The sequence below is a fragment of the Scophthalmus maximus genome, chromosome 8, assembly GCF_022379125.1.
Source record: "Scophthalmus maximus strain ysfricsl-2021 chromosome 8, ASM2237912v1, whole genome shotgun sequence".
NCBI classification, from domain to species: Eukaryota; Metazoa; Chordata; class Actinopteri; order Pleuronectiformes; family Scophthalmidae; genus Scophthalmus; species Scophthalmus maximus.
In genome coordinates this window covers 20,886,643-20,899,065 of record NC_061522.1, presented here as the reverse complement: position 1 = coordinate 20,899,065, position 12,423 = coordinate 20,886,643, and the positions used below count along the sequence as shown (strand labels likewise).

Genomic DNA, 12,423 nt, shown 5'->3' with positions numbered 1-12,423 from the left:
TACTGCAGACAGGAGCAGGGACAGGGTTGCATGGTTCAACACACAGAAACTGCCATCCCATGAGCAAACGCTCCCAAGAGGACTGCACCTGAGAGAAAAAATCCCCAGGAGAATGGGATGGCATCAGAGAGACAGACCTGGGGCGACCCCAAGAGAGGGTGAAACCCCCTCAAACTACGGCAGGGACTGAGAGAAAAGCTCCCGGTCTAAGGATAGAACGAGTGTGAAGAAGGGTTTTAGATAAAGGACAGCAGAGCGTAGCGGGAGCGGGTGGTTTAAAGTGCTTTTCCTGGTACACATTGAAGTCGAACCCACTCACTTCCCTGTGCTCTCGGGTGATTGGCGGGCTCCACCATGCGTCCTGACGGCAAGTGTGTGTGCAAGCAGGAAAACCTTTAACTGACTTCCACTGTGGGGGAAAGTGAAACTGGGGATTCCCCTTTTTTCTTTTTTTTTATTGTTGTATTTCAAGTTACGAATGTCTCGTAATCTCTCTGCCACCCTGTGACGCTTTGTGCTTTTTGCTTCCTTTTTGTTTTGGAAAATGCATCAGCATGGAAAATCTAATTCAAATTGAGCTTTGGAAAACGGGGAATTTTAACTTGACGTGGTTCAGCAGCCGTAACGAAATGTCTTTTGATCTGTTGCTTGAATGAATCTCCCCTTGCTCAACTCGGTCGTCTTGAGGAAACAGTCCTAGTTCCTCTGCTCTGAAGTTTAACTTATCACACGATCTGCTGTGTAAACCTAGATGGGATTACATTCATGCACATGCACGTTTCTCTGTGTCACACAGACACACACACTGTTTGTCACTCCATGGTAGAGACATCAGTTGATCCTCTATTGCGAATGCAGAGCTGATCAAACTGAAACCCCCTCGGTAGGATCTTTATTTTTCGGGCACAGATACTATGTGACACCAAGGCTGGGAAATAAAAGTATGGAAAACATTAGAAAAACAGCCTGGTGAGCACTTAGCCTTGGACCCAGACAAATTTAAATTTTCGCTGACAGAATACTGTCTGGATCCCATCCATTGGGAATCCAATTACAACCAATTATTTGATAATGGGCGGGGTTTATTACACAGCGCGGAGAAGAGCGAGCATTTGACCAAATTACCCGATATTTTCAAATTTCCCCCACAAACACGGCAACGGATTTCACATGATTCGTCTGTGTCTGTTGGTAACACCTCTTGGAAATCAAAAGTGAACCGAGAGGTCCCAGACTAATATGCATCACCATTTGAGTATGAGTCTGGCTACGCCAGGCTCATGAGCACTTGCTGCCACTCCCCTTTGGTCTGACAAATTTAGTATTCAGTGTTTGATTAAACCTTTTTCAAACTGCTTGAGGATCTTCAATATTGACATGAGGTCCCCATGTAAACAGGCTAAAAGACATATTAGCCCCCTGCTCATTAAGCTGTGCCCCCAATCACAGCTGATCAGAGTCCCAGCCTCCCTGCACACTTGTTTGAAACTCCCAACTCGCAGAGAGCTGCGTTTATAAACAAGCAGGGCAGAGCTTGTGAACGAATGTTGGTGGCAGTATTCAGGGGCATAAATTAAAGGAGTTTAAGAAGTGCAGATGAGATTCAACTTTCATCACAGCGGTCTTTGCTTCACTGCACAGGCCCCCAGTCGGCATAGACTGCATCTTCTAGCTATTCCGGAGTCCAGGTCAAAAGCAAAGCGTGGCCAGTCCTTTGCAGTACCGGCTCCTCGACTCTGGAACATCCTATCACCGAGCATCATGTCAGCTGCCTTAACATCTCCTCTTTACAGCTTCCTTTTATAGAATGACTTCTCCCTGACAGCTGACGATTATGTTGCCTGTTTTTCTTTCATTTCGACTTCTGTCTTTTGTTTGGTTTGATGTCTTTTCGTAAGACCTTTGTTTTTCATCTCGCCTGAAAAAATGTATTAGTTTGCTTTATGCTGTACAACGGCATACATTCTCAGTTCCATCACATCTGTGTTTTGACATTGCAACAAAAAGAAACATAGAGAGGGCACGTTTTTTTGAGCCCGGTTGTTTTTCACCGTCCACTGGTTTCGTCCTCAGCAATGGCTACTCGCAAAGCACTTGTCCCAAGCCCTCACGGTCATTCTTTCTCTGGGGACCTTGAGTCACTGCTCCAAATCTAAGTGCCCCCAAAACCTATTGAGATTTTCTTGTAAGTTCAAAGGGTGTTAAACTCTCACTTTAGCATCATGAAAGTCGGTGAGATTCATCGTCTTGTGACATTGAACGTCTTTAACAGAATTTCATGGCCATCCGTCCAAGAGTTGATGAGATTATTGAACTAACACTGTCCCTTACTCTGACATTTTCTGCATTGAGATTTACATTTCTGTACATCAAGGGATCACAGTCACCTGCGTCTGTGTATATGAGGCGCTTTCCCAAAGAGCATCACAGATATTATTTATGATTTGAATTTGCCTTATGGAGGAGTTTGTTTCTGCTTTCAAACGTCCGGATGCATTTTTTTAATTATTTTTTTTATGCCTTAACCATTTAAAGCTCAGAGAATCACGTTGCAGTGTTTAAGAGTATTTTATGTCATTTGCCAGAACTGAGGAGGTTTATTATTAAAACAGTGATGCACTGTTTCATTTATCCAATAGTTAACATCTTTACTGCTGTACATCCATTCCACTCTGCACAAGTCTTCAAATGACACAAGTGTCAAGTCAGGACAGGGCACTGGTGCAGCGCCCAGCCAGTGAGTGATCTCCACCGTCATGTGGACTACGTTGAGGCGGTGCCGAGGTAATTTGTGTGCACCCGTAATGTAGTGCGACGGTTAAATGGGACAGGAACTGTATTTCACATTCATCAACTGGCTGTTTACCGATGCAGCTAGCGCACTGGCTAGCTGTCGCTAATCATATCCTGCCCCTCGGGCTGCTGCCCGATCACCTCCTTAACTCACTCTCTCGCTCACTTTTTCTCCCCCAGTCACTCTTGCCTTCTCTATCCTTTCATCTCTTTCCCCTTCTCCAGGATTTCATCTTTTTATTTCTCCGTGATCCTCCGACTCTTTTTGCCTTTTTGACCCCTCTCTGCCTTAGAGCTCACAGACTTCTTAGATAACTTATTCATCCCTTTCCTCTTTCTTTTTTTTCTCCATGTTTCTTCTTTCTGGCCCATCTGCTCCTCAACTATTCCAGATTGGTAAAGTATCCTTCTGTCGCCCCCGGCTGTAGCCCTCCATGCTCCTTCTCTCCATTCTCGGAATCATCCCTTATCCGTCTCCTATCTTTGAAGCATTGGACCAGTGAACCCTTTTGGCCTTCTCTAGAGAGGAGTGGAAGCTGTGAGACGGTCCAGGCGTCATTCATTCCCACTTCCCCATTACATCCCAGGGGGGTTGCAGCTGCAGTGCTCATGGAAAAGTGGAGAATAGGGCAAGGGTGTAGGGAGATGATAAAAAAAGACAATGAAACGAGAGGTCATCCTCAGAGGTCGAGTTTACAGGACCGCCCGCACGACTGCAAAGATCAGAGAAGAAGGAAGAAAGCTGAAATGCGAGAGCAAAATGAGAAACGGCAATAGTTGGAGACTATTACTCCCTCGGTGTCCCCACAGCTGACACAGAGGGAGAAGAGAAAGATGACAGATTGGTAAAAGGCACAGCAACAGTGATGGAGGCTTGACGCACTGCAGAGGCAACACGCTGAAGTGAGTTGAAGCCCAAAATTGGGGAGGAGGATTGTTGCGAACACAAAGAGAATCGGCACTGGCAGGTTTAGTAAAGAGATGGAGAAGAAAGGAAAAAAAGGAAAAACGGGGGGGTCAGAAACACAACATTCAAATAATGAAAAGGTGGAGAATGTAATTGAGGAAACTGTCACCCTTCACTGCAAAGGAAAGCTGAGGATAAGAACAAATTATCTTAACCACCTGACAGCAGGAGCGACTAGTTTCATTTGTATTCATGACAGCAATGAAGCTCTGTGGATGAGAAGAGCCAGCTGCTTGTCGTGCGTGCGTGCGTGCGTGTTTGTTTTCGTGTTTGAGTTTTAATTATATACATTACCTGACCCTGGAGGTAATTTCACCTCAACACATTCAAGGAGCATGACCGGGGAGGGTAAGGTACCCTGATGCTTATGAGCATTAACACTTAGCTGTTAGACATGCTGTGGTATTGAACTCCGATAGGAGCATCGAGCTGGATATACAGATGGGTGTGTTCTGTGTATTCACCTACTGTATATTTTCGCTAACAAAATTCTCTATTATTTGCTGAAAAGTTCAAATCCGCCGAACTTAGATATTTTGTTTGTCTTCTCCAGGGGTGTCCTTCAACAGCGTTTACACTCAGATCTGGAGAGTGCTGCTACATCTCGCCGCTGACCCGTTTCCTGAAGTGTCGGATCTGGCCATGAAGGTCCTCAACAGCATAGCATACAAGGTATGTTGTGTTTGAGTCCTCAAAGCTACTGAGTCTCAAGCTGCCATGTCTTCACCAAACACACACATTCATGGGGGAGTTGAGGGATTACTGTGCGTTTTACAATGTTAAGAATATAGGTTTTTAAGCGGGGTTTTTTTCTTTAAGCTACAGTGTTTAGAAGAACGTATTCACATGAATATACTGTTCATAATTGTGTGTTCATATATGTATAATCACCTGCAACAAAGAACCAATGTTTTTCGTCAACTTTGAATGAGTTAAATATAGTTACAGCAGGGGGACCCGGCCTCCGTGTAAGTCGCCATATTTGCAACGTCGCATTGTGCTGCATTCCAGTTCCAATGCGACTCGGGAGGTCGGAAAAAATCACCACTTCCGGGGTCCAAATTCCGATATTCCGGTATAATGAGACGCGGCATTAAATACGGTCCAGAATACCTGCATTCGCGTTGAATTTCCAGCGCTGCAAGAGAAACCGGAAATGGAATAAGCTGTGCACCACCATAAAGGGTCCCCTGTCGGGTGCTCAGTTGGTTGCAGTTTGCAACTTTACCACCAGGTGCCACTAGAAAATTACAAAAATTACACACTGTGCGTTTAAATGTCCTCATTATAAGCATAGACTGTATATAAAAATGGAAGCAGTCACCGCGTCTGGAAAATAAAGCCAATGCGGAAGTGCCTGTATTCCCTGGAATGACCAGCAGAGGGTGATTCCACTGGTTGCAAGCAGATATCTGTTTCTATTGAAGTCTATGAGTAAATGACTCTACTTCTCACTGGATTTACAACATCAGTAAACATTTTCCTGAGGAGTTTATGGTTATTTTCAAGTCCTCTTCAACACAGCATGATGTTCATTTTGTAAACTGTCGTCTCATTCAGAGTAGAACAGACGATAAAGCACGCTATGCATTTGAGGGTGGATACAGCGTGATTGACAGTTGGTCCATCCAATCGGTGCGTGGTTGCAGGTGTGCAGTAGGTGGGTGCGCAATGGACAAGCTCTGAGTCAGACCCGCCCCTAATTCTAGGTCTGGTTTAAAAAAAAAAACAACAACAACATGGTGCTGTCCAAAATGCTAAACTCGAGGCTTCAAAACGCCAGCACACAAACCAACGGGTGACGTTACGGTGGGTTGCCACTTCGTTATAAGTCATTTTGATGATGAGTATCAACTAATTTGTTATGTGATGGCGCCATTACATACTTATTTGTGTCTATGTGTGTATTTCTCTGCTTTTCGACCACATGGTCATGCAGCGGAAAAGATCCATTTCCAGCGCGCACACCTCACCCCTCCCCCCACTGGCATTTTCCTCCTCGAAAAGGCCATTACTTTTGTGCAAATGCAATTAAGAGCAAATGACTCTCCGAGGCTTGACAGAGCGGAGCAGAAAGGCCGCTGTAACTTAAGGACCCATACCAACCACTGTAGTTTACCTCCCATACAAGCCCCAAAGCAAAAATCTTCTTGTTTCCTACCACCAACACCTCAGTTACCTTCAGACTAGTAACATCTTCTGCAACGAGACCCCCTACTTTACTGCTATGAAAAACAAAAGGGATCGATTTTCAGTATAATGCAATAGGCTTCTCTTCTGCCAGCTAATGCAGTCACACTGTCTGTGCGGCTCTGCAGCACACTTCAGGAGTATTACTTTTTGTGTACCTGCAGAAATGAAGTCAACACAGCAAAGGGTGGTATCATATATATAAAAAGGGAGCAACAACTGAAACGGATAAAGGTGCAACTAAATCACGCATTGCACCTGCCCCGGGACTTCTATGTTGTCTTCAGTCGTAGTCGTGCTTTTTACAACAGGTCGGACTTGCCTTGAGACAGACTTGATTGTTAAAACTGAGGATTTGACTCGAAGCTTTAGTGTTGACTTGGTAAATTCGACAAGAAAAGAGCATGTCCGTAGCCACAGAGAATTAACATAATGATTAGTCTCCTGCATTTGAACGATGTCAAAAATGCGATTTAGACTGGTGTTAAAATCAAATAATATAGGGTTAGTGAAGGATTACAAAACATGCAACATAACCAACTTGACACTCGACTTGAAATCATTTTTCCCCAACTGATTTTACTGTTGACTTGGACAGAATTGACTAGATCCTTGTCTTAAACTTCATGTCGTCATTGACATGATGTTTGTAGTTGTCTTGACTTCTTACCTTGGATTGGACTTTTCTTGAATGACTGGAGGTGTCTCAGTTCTGGCATGATAATGTCCTGATTAGCTCGGATTTGTCTCAGTTTACTCGGTACTCGACTTGAGTTTTATTGACTTGACAGTTAACTTTCTCTCAGTGGACCAGATGCTCGGCTCAAACGCGTCTCATTTGACGTGAGACGTTGGCTAATTGAAAACTTGATTCGGACTCGTCTTGACTGTCTTTTTAGATTTGACTCTGACTCTTTTTTTGTTGATGTTTGATTGTTTCACTTTAGACTTTTCCTTAAACTACCTCACTCGCCTTGGGACTTGACATTTTGAGTCAGCAAAATGGTGATACAGGATTTAGCTTTGTCTGTTGTGTCTGTACAGCTGTAACAATTCACAAAGAACAGCGTGACATTTAAAAGTAGGTATGACAGTGTAAATACCTTTGAATGCTTTACTCTCTAAAGGTTACGAGTTATCACAGAGGAAGCCCACACTCGTTTGTTTTTATGAAAGAGGGACAGCTTAATCAGAGACTGTGTGAACAGAAGCCTGACTGGGAATTCGGCATCTTTAATTAGGATTTTAAAAGTCAAATGATATTGATTTGTTACAAAGAGAACAAAGTCAGCAGCTAATTAAAATGTACTTGCTTCTCAGATGAAAGCTTAAATGCTTTTTTTTTAATAGGCCAAATCTTGCTGCATGATGCTCGATAAAAGTCATGGGACTTATTTTTATTTGTGTTATTCTGTTCTGTCAAGTTTCAAGTAAATAGAAGATTCATACTTTTTGTACCTTTATTCCAAGCTGCACCGTGTTTATGTTTTCTATTGAAGGCGGTATCTCCATAATTTCTTGAGATTATTGTTTTTCAAATTATTCAATAAAGATTTTGAGGATACTCCCACCAACACCATAAAGGAAAAGCAACCTCTGTTGTAATGTTTGTGAAACTGTTCAAAACTCACTCCTATAGTTTCACTTTTAATCAATTTAAACCTTGTTATTTTCTTATATTTCAATCTTTTATTGCAATCTTAACGTGCTTTTCAACCATGGCCTGTGTTTATACCGGTGTCATCTCTTAATCTCTCTATGACTTGATCTTGCTTCATCTTTTTAAGATTTTTATTGTTTTAATGTCCTTCATTATCATAGTATGTTCAGTGTTTAACTTATTTCTTCTTGTTAAGCACTTTTGCTGTTTTTATGCTATTGTTTGATTTGTTCGATCCCCCTCTCACTTCCATGTCAATTGCATACATCAAGACCGCACTGTCTCCACCAGCTGAACGCTTTACATTCGCCTTTAATAATTGAACGGGATCATTGAGAGGTTTTTTCTGAGGCATCATCAGTTCTCATGTCTGTATCCTACGCGCGTGCTCTTTAATTTTCTTCCTCAGTTGACTCACTTTCCGACCAATTAATGATGGAGGAAGTGAAGGAAAGCAGGTTGAAACGAGAGCAAGCTGTTTCCCAGATCTATCCCTATTACCCCCCCCCCCATTTTGCACATCACATTTCCTGGAAAACCTGTCAGCAGATAAGACGTGTCCTCCTGCGTTAGCATGATGCTTGTTTACCACATGTTGACGATCAGCACAAGCTGATGAATAATCCATGAACTTTTTGCGTAATTGGGTCGTTTTAACCAATGAGCTTGCAACTTCCTATTCATCTCAGCATCTGGTAAAAGTTGCCTACTATGATCTCTGTCGCTCGAAAACAGATACGATGACATTTTGCGACTTGCAACACAGCGCGTGGTTGTTAACAGACACACACCGACTTTGACAGAATAAACCTGCAGCCTTTTAGCACAGGACAGGCTTGATAACTAAGCTGCTGCCTCACTTTTGAAAGATCCTTTTGTATGTGCTTTTACTAGAATATATTGCTGCCATTCCCCTCTAACTCTCAAGAGGATGTTCAACAGGATCAATGCAGCAGTGTCGGTTCCGCCATTAGAACTGTCAAGTTTCTGTGCACTGTGTTGGCAGTGCTCTGCTGCATTCACCTATCCAAAAAAAGCTCTGTATGTCCTTCCGTTCTTTATCTGTTTATGTCTTTCTCATCATATTGATCTTGTGCTTGAATAAAAAAAGGTACTTAGATTAGTAACTATTTCCTTAATAACCCTTTTAGCTGGTTTCCACTGCTGTTTTGTTTAATTTTTTCCAGTTGCTTCAAAGCAAAGCTGAGCGCCTGCTGTCTTTTCAACATCACAAATGCAGCAGATTTTATGGATGTGTAAACTTTGCATGAAAAACTTTTAGATGCGCGCCACAGCGATACCTGCCGCAATTTTCTAATTAGCACAGAAATCAAATTAAAGGCAATCCCAGGTAGTGAAATGTGTTTGCCTGCGATAACTACGTTTACTCTTACGAGTTTCTCTCCGCCCGGGTAAACAACAACTCTGCTGTTCATCGGTGATGGTTTGCTTCTGTTGCCTTTATTAGGTTTACCCCTCCCTTGTGAGCAGCCATTAGACAACTCGCAATGAAGAGGTTGTATTACCTGCTCAACTTAATTAGATAAACTTATGGAAATTTAGGCAAACTCTACTTTGTGAAGTTCTGCCTTTTTTATGAGCTTTTAGAACAGGAAGATTTTAGGCATTGCTTCTAAACCTGATCTGCCCTCAACCAGTTTGTGTCTGAAAAATCTGAATCCCCCATTTTAACCTGTAATTGCAACTTCCAGGGGGATTATTTGATTAAACAATACTGAATTTGAACCTCTCTGTTTTCTCCTCAGGCGACGATGAACGCTCGGCCTCAGAGGATCCTGGACTCGGGCTCTCTCACCCGGTCGGCCCCAGCCAGTCCCACCAGCAAGGGCACGCACATCCACCAGGCTGGGTGAGGGACTGGTCTTACACACGAGTACTATCCAGACATTAAGAAAACTCATTAGCGTAAAGCCCCAAAACAAATGGATCACGCACATAGCTCTGTCAGCCCTATAGCAAGATACACAATGTCTTTTAGTGAAGTGCACCATAGGAGAAGCTTTTTAATCAAATTCAAGCACAAGGCCCTTAAGATGGATCATCTTGTTTTCATGGACATTCTGGCAAGACATTACAGTTAAAACTTAATATTGCATGATATGGATGGTACATGAACAAGAACATCAGATCCAAAAATTGGAACTGCTGAAATCCGTATTAGTAGACTAAATTCTAAATCTAATAATAAACATTTGAAGCAAAAGTAATGTGATTTTAAAAAGATTATACTAGCAATAAGCCCCCCCCCACCACCTTTTTACCAATGCCCGTTTCCTTGATATAGTCAGACGGCCCTTATCCTTTGAGTTCTAAAAGTAAAACATGAAATACAGTTCTTCCATAAAGTCAAACTGTAAATCCTACACACTCTTTTGTCATAGTTCATATTTATTCTCTGGCCGTTATGCACCATTCTGCATAAGGCACCAGTGCTTGTACTCTCTCAATTGTACTGAGAGTACATGTCTCAATTGAGACATGTATTCTCTCAATTCAAATGTGATATCTGACGCTTGCGATTACACAAACGTCAAAGCTCTGCCTTTAATCGTCTTTTGTGCATTTTTCTGTTGCCACAGTGGGTCTCCTCCCATGCCCAGCACCAGCAGCTCCAGTTTGACCGAGGTACCCAAACCCCCCACCAGAGAGCAGCCAGCCACGCGGCCACCCTACACCCCAACACTGGGAGGACAAGCACCCCACTCCCACCAGTTCCCCCGCACCCGCAAGATGTTCGACAAAGGACCGGAGCAGGTAGAGGAAGATCCTGCTGAGGACGTGTGTGTAGCTCAGCCAGTGTGGAGATTAAATAAGATGGAACCAGAAGCTACAATGTTTTCAGTCAGTCAGTTCAAGTAAAAGTTGCATATTTTCCTTTTTTCAGTCCGGTTTAAGTCTTTGAATTGCTGCTTTTTTTGACATGACGGCAACAGCAGAGCAAGTATTATGAACATGAATATCACTTACAGACTACATGGTGAAGTTCGACCATTGGTCAGAAGGCTGAGTGTTGGAGTTTTATCGTTGGCCGTATCTCTTTCAGAAGGAATTGATACAAACCCTTTCTATTACATCGTCAGCCTTTACACTTACCAATTCCTTAAATGACAGTTTTTGCTGCTAGCGGCAAATTTAGTAACCTTTTGGACAAATCTAAGCTAGAGGAGAGTTGCCAGCACTGCCCAGCAAGCAAGAGGCGCATCTGTCACTGTGTCTACTCTGTTCAGTGATCGGCAGAGAGGCAGGGCAGCACTTTGCTTCCCACATGGAGGCTGTGCTCTGTGTGATAGACAAAAGCATATTCTGTCGCTTCTAACTTTCTCTCTGAGTGATCATTTTTATTCGTAATAACATCTGTCAACAGAAACAAAAAAAAATATGTGCATGAGAACAATTTGTCTTCATCAAAACTACCTATGTGAGCGCAGAGAGGAGGAGAGAAACAATCAGATACAGGTCCGTAACTGGCTGACGCTAGGCAGAATGCAAATCTGAAGCAATCATGTCATGAATGTGCTACTTGGCGCATTATGTGATTTAGTGAGATTTAGCGAGTTTCTGAGAAGCCTTTAGCTTCTTCCATTTAAAGTTACACACTTTTTAGCTACCTTCTTAATTTCACACATTGACCAAACACGGTCCAGACATTTTCTAGGCTTTGACCTAGTCATGTGTGTGTGTGCAGGCAGCCGAGGACGGTGACGAGCCGGGTGGTCACAGGAACTACATCTGTCCCGCCCTCCAGACGGGCCTGTGTGATTGGAGTGCCAAGTATTTTGCTCAGCCTGTTATGAAGGTAGCGTCCCCTACACCTTCGTCTCCTCTCTTTTTTTTCCCTTCCATTATTCCTTTTTCCCATCTTTGTCTGTACCTGTCGCTCATTTCTGCCAGTTACATTTTATTAGTTATTCTTCTGACAGTTGGATCAACGTTCTTTGTGTTCATTTAGTTCTTGTGAGTTCAGCAAGTTACAAAGTCGTGTTTCACAGTGATAACAGAACAGACTTGATGAAATGCAAGTTACTAAATAATGAAATAAAAAAGAAAGAGAGGAAATCGAGCTTTTTCTCAATCAACAAACTATATTTACATATTATTCCTCTGCCAAGCAATCCAGTTTTTGAACAGCAGCTCAAGCTGGTTGCCGAGCAACAACGACGTCCTAGGAACAGTGGTTTTAACGTTAATATTGATGTGGTTTCACGGGTGTGTGTTGGTCATACATTTCACAATGGCCTCCAGAGTCTCTGAGCCACCCATGAACATGAACTCTGTTCCGGAATGTATTTAAAAAATAATGAAATCCATTGAGAAACTGCAGGCAAGGTTCCGATCACAGTGTGAGAACGTACCTGCTGCTTGTACAGATGAATAATGGAGCTCTCTGAGCACCGTATCGTCCTCTTGAGTGAAATTGAGTGAAGATTTAAAGAAAGACTTTTTTTACCAGGCACAGTAGTTGGTGCCAAATTATATTATCTTAAATCAAGATTCCCGTCTGTTTAAAATCTCTAAACATACACTTTACTCTAGGGGGGGAAGAAAGTAAGACAAATGGCATCAGGACATTTTGTCAGGGTTAAGCAAAGAAGCAGAGAAGCCTTTAAAAAAAAAAAGAAACATGAGGGTCAAACAGAGGAGAAAAAGAAAGTATTTGGAGTGGGGAGAGAAAAACAAGTAAGAAAAGTATAAGATATTCGTGTGGGCATGAGACAAAACTGTCTGATACAGAAAAAGAGTGAAAAGAAGAGTAGATTTTAGTCAAATAAAATATTTACAACACGGACATTTG

At 42.6% G+C, this 12,423-nt stretch overlaps 1 protein-coding gene across 5 annotated transcripts in view; it reads left to right on the top strand.

Moving 5' to 3' along the window:
* rptor (regulatory associated protein of MTOR, complex 1) overlaps positions 1–12,423 on the top strand; it is a 154,183-nt gene that overhangs the window by 115,432 nt on the left and 26,328 nt on the right. For all 5 annotated transcript variants that reach the window (XM_047333633.1, XM_047333631.1, XM_047333632.1 and 2 more), the window contains exons 22-25: positions 4,314–4,432; positions 9,377–9,480; positions 10,211–10,385; positions 11,317–11,427. In XM_047333633.1, coding sequence (XP_047189589.1) covers positions 4,314–4,432; positions 9,377–9,480; positions 10,211–10,385; positions 11,317–11,427 — 509 coding nt within the window. The remainder of the gene's footprint in view (positions 1–4,313; positions 4,433–9,376; positions 9,481–10,210; positions 10,386–11,316; positions 11,428–12,423) is intronic.